General features: G+C 35.5%; 1 protein-coding gene across 3 annotated transcripts in view; it reads left to right on the top strand.

The window, feature by feature from the left end:
* The window catches only part of ARHGAP5 (Rho GTPase activating protein 5), a 68,353-nt gene that overhangs the window by 12,835 nt on the left and 40,069 nt on the right, over positions 1 to 15,449 (top strand). For all 3 annotated transcript variants that reach the window (XM_037161619.2, XM_037161620.2, XM_037161618.2), the window contains exon 2: positions 12 to 3,902. In XM_037161619.2, the coding sequence (XP_037017514.1) occupies positions 183 to 3,902 (3,720 nt within the window). In that variant the 5' untranslated portion in view covers positions 12 to 182. The remainder of the gene's footprint in view (positions 1 to 11; positions 3,903 to 15,449) is intronic.

The raw sequence follows: 15,449 nt of genomic DNA, 5'->3' as shown, positions 1-15,449 counted from the left end.
CTTCTTTCTAGGAAGATGATGATCCATATGATTTTGAAGACCTTTCTGCACAAAAATGAGGGAAATACAAAGAAACAAATATAGTTCTGAAATTCAGGATCTGTATTTTGAGATGATTTTATTTTCAGAATGAGAAGTATATCTGGTTACCTTTATGAATGTAGAGACATGAGAAGAGGGTAATGATGGCAAAAAACAAAGAGCCTCGTCCCCCATCCTATACTATCAGTGTAGTTGGACTCTCTGGGACTGAAAAAGACAAAGGTAACTGTGGAGTTGGAAAGTCTTGTTTGTGCAATAGATTTGTACGCTCAAAAGCAGATGAATATTATCCAGAGCATACTTCTGTGCTCAGCACCATTGACTTTGGAGGACGAGTAGTAAACAATGATCACTTTTTGTACTGGGGTGACATAACACTAAATGGTGAAGATGGAGTAGAATGCAAAATTCATGTCATTGAACAAACAGAGTTCATTGATGACCAGACTTTCTTGCCTCATCGGAGTACGAATTTGCAACCGTATATAAAACGTGCAGCTGCCTCCAAATTGCAGTCAGCAGAAAAACTAATGTACATTTGCACTGATCAACTAGGCCTGGAGCAAGACTTTGAACAGAAGCAAATGCCTGAAGGGAAGCTCAGTGTGGATGGATTTTTATTGTGCATTGACGTGAGTCAGGGATGTAATAGGAAGTTTGATGATCAACTTAAATTTGTGAATAATCTTTTTGTCCAACTATCAAAATCGAAAAAACCTGTAATAATAGCAGCAACTAAATGTGATGAATGCGTGGATCACTATCTTAGAGAAGTTCAGGCCTTTGCTTCAAACAAAAAGAACCTTCTTGTAGTGGAAACATCAGCACGATTGAACGTCAACATTGAAACATGTTTCACTGCACTGGTACAAATGTTGGATAAAACTCGCGGCAAACCGAAAATTATTCCCTATCTGGATGCTTTTAAAACACAGAGACAACTTGTTGTCACAGCAACAGATAAGTTTGAAAAACTTGTGCAGACTGTGAGAGATTATCATGCAACTTGGAAAACTGTTAGTAACAAATTAAAAAATCATCCTGATTATGAAGAATATATCAACTTAGAGGGAACAAAAAAGGCCAGAAATACATTCTCAAAACATATAGAACAACTTAAACAGGAACATATAAGAAAAAGGAGAGAAGAATATATAAATACCTTACCAAGAGCTTTTAACACTCTTTTGCCAAATCTAGAAGAGATTGAACATATGAATTGGTCAGAAGCTTTGAAGTTAATGGAAAAGAGAGCAGATTTTCAGTTATGTTTTGTGGTACTAGAAAAAACACCTTGGGATGAAACTGACCATATAGACAAAGTTAATGATAGGCGAATTCCATTTGACCTCCTAAGCACTTTAGAAGCTGAAAAAGTCTATCAGAACCATGTACAACATCTAATATCAGAGAAGAGGAGGGTAGAAATGAAGGAAAAATTCAAAAAGACTTTGGAAAAAATTCAGTTCATTTCACCTGGGCAGCCATGGGAAGAAGTTATGTGCTTTGTTATGGAGGATGAAGCCTTCAAGTATATTACAGAGGCTGATAGCAAAGAAGTGTACAGTAGGCATCAGCGAGAAATAGTTGAAAAAGCCAAAGAAGAGTTTCAGGAGATGCTTTTTGAGCATTCTGAACTTTTTTATGATTTAGATCTCAATGCAACACCTAGTTCAGATAAAATGAGTGAAATTCATACAGTTTTGAGTGAAGAACCTAGATATAAAGCTTTACAGAAACTTGCACCTGATAGGGAGTCTCTTCTACTTAAGCATATAGGGTTTGTTTATCATCCCACTAAAGAAACATGTCTCAGTGGCCAAAATTGTACGGACATTAAAGTAGAGCAGTTACTTGCCAATAGTCTTTTGCAATTGGATCACAGCCGCTTACGGTTGTATCATGATAGTACCAGTATAGATAAAGTTAACCTGTTCATTTTAGGGAAGGATGGCCTTGCCCAAGAACTAGCAAATGAGATAAGGACACAATCCACCGATGATGAGTATGCCTTAGATGGAAAGATTTATGAACTTGATCTTCGACCAGTTGATGCCAAGTCGCCTTACTTTTTAAGTCAGTCATGGACTGTTGCCTTTAAACCACATGGGTGCTTCTGTGTATTTAATTCCATTGAGTCACTGAATTTTATTGGGGAATTTATTGGAAAAATAAGAACTGAAGCTTCTCAGATCAGAAAAGATAAATACATGGCTAATCTTCCATTTACATTAATTCTGGCAAATCAGAGAGATTCTGTTAGTAAGAATCTACCAATTCTCAGGCACCAAGGGCAGCAGTTGGCAAATAAGTTACAATGTCCTTTTGTAGATGTACCTGCTGGTACATATCCTCGTAAGTTTAATGAAACCCAAATAAAGCAAGCTCTAAGAGGAGTATTAGAATCAGTTAAACATAATTTAGATGTGGTAAGCCCAGTTCCCACCAGTAAGGATGTATCAGAAGCTGACTTGAGAATTGTCATGTGTGCCATGTGTGGCGATCCATTTAGTGTGGATCTTATTCTTTCACCCTTCCTTGATTCCCATTCTTGCAGCGCTGCTCAAGCTGGACAGAATAATTCCCTAATGCTTGATAAAATCATTGGTGAAAAGAGGAGGCGAATACAGATCACAATATTATCATATCATTCCTCAATTGGAGTAAGGAAAGATGAACTTGTTCATGGATATATATTAGTTTATTCTGCCAAACGAAAAGCATCAATGGGAATGCTTCGAGCATTTCTCTCTGAAGTTCAGGACACCATTCCTGTGCAGCTGGTGGCAGTTACTGACAGCCAAGCAGATTTTTTTGAAAATGAGGCCATTAAGGAGTTAATGACTGAAGGAGAACACATTGCAACTGAGATCACTGCTAAATTTACAGCGTTGTATTCTTTATCTCAGTATCATCGGCAAACTGAGGTCTTTACACTGTTTTTCAGTGATGTTCTAGAGAAAAAAAATATGATAGAAAATTCCTATTTATCTGATAATACAAGGGAATCAACCCATCAGAGTGAGGATGTTTTTCTACCATCTCCCAGAGACTGTTTTCCTTACAACAGCTACCCTGATTCCGATGATGATACAGAAGCACCACCTCCTTATAGTCCAATTGGAGATGATGTACAGTTGCTTCCAACACCTAGTGACCGTTCCAGATATAGATTAGATTTTGAAGGAAATGAATATCCTATTCATAGCACCCCCAACTGTCATGACCACGAACGCAACCATAAAGTGCCTCCACCTATTAAACCTAAACCAGTTGTACCTAAGACAAATGTGAAAAAATTGGATCCAAACCTTTTGAAAACAATCGAAGCTGGTATTGGTAAAAATCCAAGAAAACAGACTTCCCGGGTGCCTTTGGCACATCCTGAAGATATGGATCCTTCAGATAACTATGCGGAACCCATTGATACAATTTTCAAACAGAAGGGCTGTTCTGATGAGATATATGTTGTCCCAGATGATAGTCAGAATCGCATTATTAAAATTAGAAACTCATTTGTAAATAACGCTCAAGGAGATGAAGAAAATGGATTTTCTGAAAGAACCTCAAAAAGTCATGGGGAACGGAGGCCTTCAAAATACAAATATAAATCTAAAACCCTGTTTAGTAAAGCCAAGTCATACTATCGAAGAACACATTCAGATGCAAGTGATGATGAGGCTTTCACAACTTCTAAAACAAAAAGAAAAGGAAGACATCGTGGAAGTGAGGAAGATCCACTTCTTTCTCCTGTTGAAACTTGGAAAGGTGGTATTGATAATCCTGCAATCACCTCAGACCAGGAATTAGATGATAAGAAAATGAAGAAGAAAATCCACAAAGGGAAAGAAGATAAAAAGGTAATTTTAATTTATGGCCAGTAATATTTATAAAGATGTTTGTTTTTACCTTAAAAAATTTTTTTTAAGATCATGGAATTGGTATCAGTGAGAACTTAAGCATTTTTATTCAGTAAATAAGCTCTTTAAATATTTTTTAATGTTTTATGAGAGGGGATTTTTTGGTTACTGGTTGTATTGAATTTTGATTATTTGTGCTTTATCTTATTTAGCATAGTTTTATTTCATATTCATCATAAAAATTCTAGCTGAATATATTCTCTTGATAGAAATCCATATATATAATAATTTTGGGTTTTTTTGTAAGCATCCCATTTGTCTGTTTTTCCCTGCTGACCTATCAGTTTTGCGATAGTAATTTCATATACGTGTCTCACTCAAACGTATTAACAGTATAATAAAACTAAAAATTTGTGGACTTGGACATTTAGTAACTTATCCAGGAAGCTTCTTTGGATAGTGGTGTACTACCGAAAGACTTGCAGAAAGGTTTTTTAAGTTTGAATTACAGAATTCTGTCCAAATAGCAAATTTTTTTCTATTATATTTTAAATGGTTACTAATTTATCTAATGATATTAAGCATTAGAAACCTAAATATGTGTGCTATTAAAGTTGAATTTAATAGTTTATTTCTATTAGGTACTTTTCACAGTGGTAGTTAAGTCCTTTCACTTTTTAAAAGTATATTTTAATGATTATGCTATTACAGTTGCCCCATTTTTTTCCTCCCTTTTCTCCCCCTCCTCTGTAGAACCACCCCACCCTCAAGCATTCCCCCTGTTTCATTCATGTCCATGGGTTGTACATATAAGTTCTTTGGCTTCTCCATTTCCTGTACTATTCTTAATGTCCCCATCTATTTTGTGCATACCATTAATGCTTCTTATTCCCTGTACCTTTCCCCCATTCTGTTCCCTCCCTGCTGATAAGATAACCCTCCATGCGATCTCCATTTCTGTGATTCTGTTCCTGTTCTAGCTGTTTGCTTAGTTTGTTTTTGTAGGGTTTTTTTTAGGTTCAGTTGTTGATAGTTGTAAGTTTGTTGTCATTTTAATGTTCATATTTTTGATCATCATCTTTTTCTTAGATAAGTCCCTTTTAACATTTCACATAAGGGCTTGGTGATGATGAACTCCTTGAACTTGACCTTACCTGTGAAGAATACTTTATCTGCCCTTCCATTCTAAATGATAGCTTTGCTGGATAGAGTAATCTTGGATGTAGGTCCTTGCCTTTCATGACTTGGAATACTTATTTCCAGCCCCTCCTTGCCTGTAAGGTCTCTTGAGAAATCAGTCGATAGTCTGATGGGAACTCCTTTATAGGTAATGTCCCCTTATCTCTTGCTGCTTCTAGTATTCTCTCCTTCATTTTAATCTTGGCTAATGTAATTATGATGTGCCTTGGTGTGTTCCTCCTTGGGTCCAACTTCTTTGGGACTCTCTAAGCTTGGTGGATTTCCTGGAAGTCTATTGTCTTTGCCAGATTGGGGAAGTTCTCCTTTATTATTTGTTCAAATAAGGTTTCTACTTCTTGCTCTTCCTCTTCTCCTTCTGGTACCCCTATAATTCAAATGTTGGAACATTTCAAGATGTCCTGGAGGTTCCTAAGCCTCTCCTCATTTTTTTGAATTCTTGTTTCTTCATTCTGTTCTGATTGAACGTTTATTTTTCCTTCAGTTCCAAATCTTCAATTTAAGCCCTGGTTTCCTTCCCTTTACTGTTGGTTGTATATTTTTCTTTATTTTACTTTGCATAGCCTTCACTTTATTTTGCAGCTGTACTCAGTCATTTCTGTGAGTATCCTGATACCAGTGTTTTGAACTCTGCATTTGGTAAGTTGGCTATCTCCTCATCACTTAGTTCTTGTTCTGGAATTTTGATCTGTTCTTTTATTTGGGCTTTATTTCTTTGTCTCAGCACACCTGTTAGGTTGTAAGGGGTAGATGGAGCCTTATGTTTTTGCCAGGTTGGGGCAACACCTGGCTTTATTGTGGTGCTGTATGTGGCAGGTGGAGGATCAAAGCGGTAACAATATCACTTGCTTGGCTTTTTGCCGTGCTTTTAGTCACTACTTTTGCTTCCCACAAGCAGGTTGTGCGCTTTCAGTTGTTGATTCCCAGGTGGGTGGACGTGGACGTTCTAGGATCCTGGTAGGCCCCTCCAAAGGACTGTCCTGTGAGAATGGGAGTTTCTCCAACGCTGTAACCTTCACAGGTTTTTTCAGCCAGAAGTTTTGAGGCCTTAGTTTCATGTTCTGGAACCCTGGGTTGTACTTAGTCTGTTTCACTCCCTGGTTGTTCCTCCAGGCTTATTCCCACATGAATGTGGGATATCCCGGTCTGCCAGCTGCTGCCTCGACCACCCCCTCAACTGCCCCCTTGACTACCCAGTCTGCCAGCTGCAACCTAGTCATGTGTTCTCAGTGCCTGGGCTTCCCAGAGCCAGGCTTCCCATCTCTGCCCCTTCTGCTAGTCTGGGTGAATGTTTCTTTAAGTCCCTGGTCGTCAGACTTCCATACAGTTTGATTTTCTGGCAGTTCTGGTTATTTTTGTTTTTAATTGGTTCTTATCCTTTTTTTTTGGTTGTTCTAGGAAGCAAAGTATATCTATGTACTCCTCATCTTGGCTGAAAGCTGTCAGTGCCTTTACTTGTAATGCTATTGTATTTGACAATGGAGTGTACATAAACTTTTTTCATTGTATAATGCATATGATTTTTTATTATTCTATTATAGCTGTCCTGATTTTTTCCCCTTTAACTTTTATTCAGGGTTTTCACTGTTTTCAGATGGCATTCAGTAGTCTTTCATTCTACATATTGCTGATTTCTTCATTTAGTAAGACCATCGCTGTAATATTTACTACAGCTGTCTGCTGTTTATTAAGCCCAGTTGAAGATACAGATATTTTGAGTGAGTTTTCTTACGTATAGTAATTGGTGCCCCATAGTTGAGTAGACTTCATTTTATTTTCTAAATTTAAGTTGCAATATTTCCTTATTGTTGTTTTTTAGATTAGGTATTTAAACTGCTGAAATAAGGCTCATCTAGATCTATACCACAAATTCTGACTCAAGCCACATGGCTAACTAAATATCTCCGGCATCTTTTCACCCTGTTATCACTAGACCTCACTATGTATATTATCACTGCCAAAAGACAGTGCTTTTCTTTTAATTCAGTGCTTTTCTTTTAATTTGCTTATGTTATTAAAATCACTTAATGCCTGTTAACAAAAATAAATAAAGCATCTACAGTTATCCATTTTACATTGCTTTTATTTTTCCTTTTTTAAGTAGTATTGATTTATTTTCAGGGAGAGAAGAAGGGAGGGAAACATCAGTGTGCCAGAGAAACATCAATGTGTGGTTGCCTCTCAAGTGTCCCCTAGTGGAGACCTGGCTCACAACCCAGGGCATGGAACTGGCAACCTTTTGGTTTGTAGGCTGGCGCTTAATCCATCAAGCCACATCAGCCAAGGCTGTTTTTCCATTTTTGACCACAAGTCTACTTAATTGTTTTGCTAATGTTTTATTTTGATATAATTTCAACTTAGAGAAAATTACAGAAAGAGTAAAGAGTTTAATTTTGTATACCTTTTACTGAGATTTGCCAGTTGTTTACATTTTGTCCTACTTTCTTGAGCTGTATGTGAATGTTGGGGTATGGGGTGTTTTTTTCCTGAGCCCTTTAACATCAAGTTGGAGATACTGGGCTCTTTTATTTATTTATTTATTTTTTACTGTTAACTGCTTTATTGTGTACTTCTTAAGAACAAAAACACTGTCTTAAGTAGCAACAGTACAGATACCAAATTCAGGGAATTTAACACTGAAACCGCATTACAGTATTCCCCTTTGTCTGCAGGGGATGCATTCCAAGACTGCCAGTGGCTGCCTGAAATTGTGGATAGTACCAAATCCTATATATACTATGTTTTGTCATATACATACCTATGATAAAGTTTAATTTATAAATTAGCACAGTGAGAGATGAACAATAACTTATAAAATAGAACAATTATACTGTAATAAAAGTTACACAAATATGGCATTATTGAGCAAAAATAAAGGTACCATATTTTTCGGACTATAAGACACATTTTCCTCTCCCCTCCTCCCCCAAATTTGGGAGTAATAGTGATTGTTAATGCTGCTGTTGAGTTTTGTTTACATTTACACTGGTGAAATATTATGTTATTTATGTTATTAAATATTTTACCACATTTTTTGCTTCAAAAATTTTTTTCCCTATTTTCCTCTAAAACCAACGTGTATCTTATGGTCCGAAAAATATGGTACTTGACTATAAGCACTATGATACAGGGACACTTGATCTGCTAACCTAGCTGACTGTAAGTGAGTAGTGAGTGGGTGGCATATGCAATGGGGATATGCTGGACAAAGGGATAATGCATGTCCTAAGCAGGATGAAGCAGAACAGTGAAAAGTTTCATTACACTGGTCAGCACCCAGTTTGAAACTTATGAATGGTTCATTTCTGGAATTTTCCATTTAATATTTCTGGACCAAGATTGATGAAGGTAACTGAAACTGCATAAAGGGAAGCTGTGAATATGGGTATGGGGTGGGCAACTACTATATTATTTCACCTCCAGTCTCTGTTCAAAAAGATTAAAAGAACATTTTTGGAACATAGAGTTTTGATCTTAAAGTTATTTTCCAATGATCTTTTTATCTTCCAGTATACTTAATTTTTATTTAGTTGGAATCATATTGTATACATATTTTTTTTCACTTAATTGCATTTTGCGATATCACTTCTTTTGTCTTTCTAATTGTACTTTGTCATTACATAGTTTTCCATTTCGCAAATTATATCAAAAGTAGATGGTTAGGTTTCCAAGTTTTAGATTTTGCTGTCTTTTATTTAAGTGGCTAATGAATTTGCTTTAAAGTTTGTTCCATTTGGATTATATCTTTAGGATAAATGTACAGAAGGCATGAGTGTTCCCATGGCTTGATATTTATTATGACTATAGATCTTTCATTGTTAATTTCTTTACTCTGAGCACTATGAGGGGAAGGAATGTACCAAATTTGTATTTATGTTCTGAAATTTTAGCACAGTTCCTGGTTCCAGTTTATTGATAATGTTCCTTGAATTGAATTAAATTTCTTCCCGTCTGATTTGTCCTAATTACTTAACTATATTTTGTTAATTCTAAAATTCATTTTTTTTTAGCCCTGGCTGGTGTAGCTCAGTGGATTGAGCACGGGCCTGCAAACCAGAGGATCGCAGTTCAATTCCCAGTCAGGGCACATGTTTGGGTTGCAGGCCAGTTCCCAGCAGGGTACACACGATACATTGTGTGTCCCTGGTAGAGGCAACCATACATTGATATTTCTCTCCCTCTCTCCTTCCCTTCCCTTTATTTATCTTTATTTATCTAAAGATAAATAAAGTCTTAAAAATATATAAAAAATAAAATTCATTTTTTAAAACTTTTAAAAATCTCAGATCTGGATATGTCTAACAATTGATGGCATGTCATAATTTAAGTAATGCAGGTTATTTTTTTTCTTATTTTAGAGGAACATAAAACATGGTTCTGTTTTCAGTCACTGGCATCTTATATTCACTTACTACAGTAATTTGTCTTTAATCTTTATTACTCCTACCCATATCTACAAGTAGGAATTAATATCAGATCTAGATTTTCTTTCTCTACCCTTGCAGATTATTCTTATATTTGATTCAGTGTTTCATATAATATACTTCTTTTCATTTGGTGTGAGTCTTTTCCCCGTTTGAAGTGGTAAGTTGAGTTTGAGTTGTACTTATAATCTGCTTTCTGATGATTTTACTCAGAGTAGTCTTGGCTGTCTGTCTTTTAGAGCTGTTAGAGAATCTCCTTGCACTGTTATATACCATTTTAATTTTTAGAGTCATATGTTATAATCCTGGAACCCTAAGAAAATTGGAGAAATGATATTTTAGAAGCTTTTAGGTTTATAGATAATTTTTAAAATCTGCAGATAAATTATTAGTATTGATATGAGTTAGCAAAATAGCTCAGTATGAGATCAGTAGTCAAAAGTTGACTGCATTGCTGTACATAGCAATAAACAGCTAAACACCATTTACAAAAGTAAGAGAGAGAGTATCATGTTCCTGGGAGTAACTATAACATCATGTTCAAATCTGTGGGAAAGTATAAAACTTATAAAGACACTAAAGAGGAACTAAATAAATGGGGAGCTAGTGCCTTTTTATCCATGAATATGGCATACCATAAAGTTGTTAAAACTGATTTCTGAATTCAGTGTTTCATTCAAAGTGTCAAGGGTTTTCAAGAAATACCATACACTTATTCCAGTCTGTATATGGGAAAGCAGAGAACCTAGAATGGGCAGGACAGGCATGAATAACGAAGAAGTGGAGTGGTGATGATGTGTATGTACTTAATCAATCAGATGTAAAATTTAATGTTTTAAGGCAGTGTGGTATATAGCATTGGGATAGGCGCATTGACCATTAGAATAGAATACAGAGCCCCAAAACCACAGACCTCTGTCTTGAAGTTGTCCTTCCAACATGGTAGCTAGATGAGGCCTTGGATGCTTGAAATGAGGCTGGTCTGAATTGATATGTGCTGGTCTAGAAGGTGAGCAAAGGCTTCCCTGAGGAGTGTGGTTTTAAGTTAGATCTGATGAATCGGACTTAACTAGGGGACTGTTTCAGTGGATGGAAGACTATTTAATGTTGAATGAATAGAATGTTCATGTGGTGAGAGGGAAACATGGTATGTGTTCTTAAAGGAGGTCACTGCAGTTGGTCATTGATCTAAGGCAGTGTTGGCATACTTTCTGTAAAGAGCCAGATAATAAATATTTTAGGTTTTGAGGGTAATACAGCCATTGTTAAAACTACTAAAATCTGCTGTTGCATTACAATAGCAGCCATAGAAAAATTTTAAATGTATGAGTTATAGCTATTTTCAAGTACAAGTAGCAGGCTGGATAGAGCCCCAAGGCCATAGTTTTGCTGACCCATGATCTATGGGAGAGAATAGTACAAGGAGAGATTTGAGAATAGAGACTAGACTCAGATTTTTGTTAGGAATTTTTGTTATTTAGCCTAAGACTAATTTGAAACTAGTGAGTGGATTTGAGATCATTTGGTTTTAGTGTGCAGAAGGGATTGAGTGATATGGAAAACCAGTTGGTGTATTATAGTAGTCTAAATGAACCATGATGAAAACTTTGAGTGTTGGAGTGGGGAAGAAAAATATTGGCAATGGATAGAATGGGATGGATTGGAGAGATACTTAAAATCCATAATATTTGATGATTGTATATGTGGGGGAAGGGTGAGTGATGAGAAAAGAAAGGTAGTTTGTTGGTTTCTAGCTTGTGCAGCTTCATCAGTGCTGATGCTGTTAATGATGTAGAGCATTGGAAATTTACCCAGTTTGGATTTGGGGTGTGGACATTATAACTTTGGTTTTAGAGTTCAAGGGGAGATGTCAATTTGGTAGTTATATGAATTCTCAGAGGAGGGGTCTGAGTTGAAGATACATATTTAGGAGACAGTGAAGGTAGATGGCAATAGGTAAAATGATCTCAAGTGATACAAAGAAGTGTGTATCAGAGCATTGAGGAATTACTAGTGTTGAATAAACAAGTAGCAGAGGTGATTCTTAACAGTAAGTAGAGAGTAAGAATAAACCACTTACCCTTTCTTAGCTGGGTCCTTCACCTGTAAAATAGGAATAACAGGTAGGCCCTGACTTACAGTGGTTCAGCTTGTGATTTTTTTTAACTGTATGAAGTGATACATGTAGTGGAAAACATACTTCAGATTTTGAATTTGATTGTTTCCCGGGTTAGCAGTATGCTATATGATACTCCCTTATAATGTTGGGTAGTGGCAGCAAGCCACTGCTTCTGATCAGGCACACAATCACGAGGGTACTCTACAGTGTACTGTGCTTCCAGTGTTCTGAGCACATTTGAGGCTAAACTATGATGTTCAGTAGGTTAGATATATTAAGTGCATTTTTGACTTGTGATATTTTAAAACTCATGATTGGTTTATTGGGATGTAATCTCATAAATTGCGAAGGATCCTTCTCTTGGAATTGTGCTACAAATTGGAACTATGTGTTTCAAGTGCCTGGCATATAGCATGGTCAATATATGCTACTGTAGTGTGCATCAGGCCTGAAGTAGTCCAGTATACGCTGCCTGTATTTTAGAATAGGCCTTTGTCCCATTTGCTGGATTAGTTTTGGGCCTAATTTTTAAAGTTAAATAATTCTATGATTTCTAATCCCGAGTTTATGCACTTCTTAGCTTTTTTTCTCTTAAAAGAAAAATGGTATCTTCATTGTATATCTCCATTATTTGATTCTAAGTTGGGAGCCATAGTCAAGGAATTTTTTGTTGGACATAGAAAATCATAACTTTTGGGCATTGCTTGCATCTAAGGAAGGCACAGAGATTGTTGCTCTTCAACAGCTTAGTTGTTATTCCTGCCAGTCAGAGAAGGTCTGATGCTTAATGGTCTTTGATTCTGTACTCCAAAGTGAGTTTAGTGTTAGTTACGAAAAGAAAACCTCTAAGACATTTTCTGATTGCAGCCATCAGTGGGAATTTTTTAAAAAATTGCGACCTATTTATACACGTAAATACTTATACAATAGATGAAGTCTCACAAAACAATTCTTAAGCTCTGCTATGTATGTTACTTTGATTTTCTGTTCTGTTATAGTGGTGGGGGGAGTGCTGGTTGTGACCTACCAAATTAATTTTGTAACCTGCTGTTTGAAAACAGTGCTTTAAAAGAATAGACTGGATGGTAAAAATTTTGGATATATTGATAAAATTGCCAGTGTTTAAACACATCTATTCAGTGAAGTTAGTTATGCCTGTGTTTAAAAAGCTAGTTCTTTTTTTCTTCAGTATCTGTTTCAGTGCTGTCATCTTGATTCATATAGATAATAAAGAGTAAAATCCTTGATGATTCATGATGCATTAGAGTTAAGTTGATATTCTGATGATTTTCATTTTCAGCTTTTTAAATTGTTTTCCTATCTTGTTTCTAGGCCCTGAATTGTTTCATAACTCTTAATTTATACTAGCAACTACGAATTCCTGATTTAGTCTCCACTCTATATTATTTTCTTTGTATTTTACTGCTCCCTTGTTACTAAACCCCACTGTCAAATAGTGTATTAGAAGACTCTTGCTTTAGCTATTGTAATAGGGTTTGGAGCATGTTTGGGAATGAATACTAAAATAGGCATGTTTTCTTTAAAATAAATGCTGAATAGATATCTATATGTATATATTGAGTCACAAGATACTAATTTTAGTAAATAGTGAATTGATACCATGCTATTAATTTGGTAGGTCATTTAGAATGTAGTAAAATCTTAGGTTTAAAATTATTTGACTTCTGCCTGCCAGAACCTCAATATTTATTAAGTAAAATGCCTTTTTAAAACACTGTTAACCCAACAGTGGTGGCTAGAATTTTCTCTCAGTCCGTAAATTGTTCATTTAGTTATAAAAGTAATGAAATGTATGAAAACATGTCAATATTGAGCTTTTGTTTGTATCAAAATGCACAAGTTATAGGGTAAGTACTTTTCAGTTTTATTGTCTTATCACTTGACAGTCATTTTCAAGAAGTTAGGTTCTTGAAAAAATTACAATTAAGGCTAAATAAAAATTGTATACTAAAAAGTGTTGAGTAGAAAGAGCAATACAGATCCAATACAGATAGGGGAGGGTTGCACTTGCTTAATTGGCAAGGTCTTTTTACAAAATCTTAAGCTGCTTGAAAGTTTTCGATTTTTTTAAACTTATTTTTGGGGAATACTTTGGTTAGATGCTTGGCAGTTGATATAGGATCTGTGTTATATGCATTACCTACAGACAATTCCTTTAGGGGAGAGATGTCTCATGAGGGTAACTTTTGTAAAGGAAGTATGTTTAGAGGAATGAGAAAGCTGCTTTCCCAGACCCCCTCATCCAGCATGTTTCCCAGCGTCTTCGCTTTGAGTTGGGTCCTATATCCATCCATTCCTAACCACTAAATTCTGGCTAGAGGATTAGAATTACGCTGTTGAATGTAGGCCCAAGCCTTTTTATCCTTGGGCCTCTGGGTGAAGTTGGCTTTCCCCAGATTATGATGAAATTTCTAAAGGATGAAAACCACAGTGTCTACTACAGGCAACATTTATATCTTATTTATAATTGCTCTTTATGGCCCAGCACAGTATATTGTATTGTGATCAGTTTAAGTCAGTATGAGTATATAACTTTGTTTTTGTACTGATAATAAAAGAGTGGTTTCTGTGTTTATTTAATAATTAGAATTTATTTTGATTCAAGGAAGCTCTGATTTTATATTCAACAAGCATCTTACTGAATGCCCGCTATGCCTAAGCTAAGGATGCAGGAGTGACTTAGTTACGGATTCTCCTTGAGAGGAACTTGGTCTAGTAAAATTGATTTTGTTGAAAATTAAACATTTAAAAATATTTTTAGCAAGGTTTCCCAGTCTCTGGTTATTTTTCATTGCATTTGGATAGTATTTAGTGGGGAGTTTTTAAACCATTTCCATTTTTTACTAGCTAATTGGCTAACTTGTTCTGATTGATGAGTTCTATGGTGTTTCTAAAATTTCTCATCAACTTAAAATTGGTTTCTTTGGTAGTATTTCTGGTGCTGGCTACATTAATTTATGGAATTATATAAGTGTAGATATATAATGTGAGTGTTTCTGCCAATATTTTACTATTGGCTATGTCTTCTGTGCTGTCTGACCATGATTTTTTACTTTTCAAATTCTGATTGAAATGTGACTAAGTGGTCAATTTTTAAAGTATATTTTTGATTCATGTGTTCTGTTGAGACTTAATTTAAGTGATTGCATCAGTGGTATACTTTTCACTAATTTAAAAGCAAGTGTAAATTTCTTAAGTTTGACTTTCTGTTCAAACTTTTATTTTTTCCTTAGTTTTTATAGGATATTGAATATTTAGGAAAAACTGACATAGCACAAATTATTGAAATTACTCTTATTTCTGCAGCATATGATTATAATTTTTAGAATATATTTAGTTCACATATTAAGGAGACATTTCTAATAACAGCAGCAGTTTTCAATTGGTATGCTGCAGGAGGCACACTGCTGTGCCATCAGAATTTTTAAAACATGCAATACCTGACACTGACCTCTTTTCCCTTAGATTGTTAAATTAAAAAAATGACAACAGCCAATATAACAATAGCTGTCTGGTATGAATGAGTCAAAATTATACCTATTTTTTTGTCAGATTGGCCAGAAATGTAGTTTTTGGTATACTGCAGAATTTTAGTAATTGGGTTATGTGTGCCGTGAGATGAAAACAGTTGAAAATTACATGTTCTTGTGTTCTTATTATAATTTTATATCATGAACAATTGTTACTATTATGAGACTTATAGGTACATTTATAGGGTAGTCAATTTTATGTGCTTCAGTATTTGGAACACTATGTATTGTTCCACTGAATCCAGTTAGAGTTATT

Source organism: Artibeus jamaicensis, unplaced genomic scaffold, assembly GCF_021234435.1.
Source record: "Artibeus jamaicensis isolate MK-2021 breed Jamaican fruit bat unplaced genomic scaffold, CSHL_Jam_final contig_588, whole genome shotgun sequence".
NCBI classification, from domain to species: Eukaryota; Metazoa; Chordata; class Mammalia; order Chiroptera; family Phyllostomidae; genus Artibeus; species Artibeus jamaicensis.
This window is presented reverse-complemented; position numbering and strand designations above follow the sequence as displayed.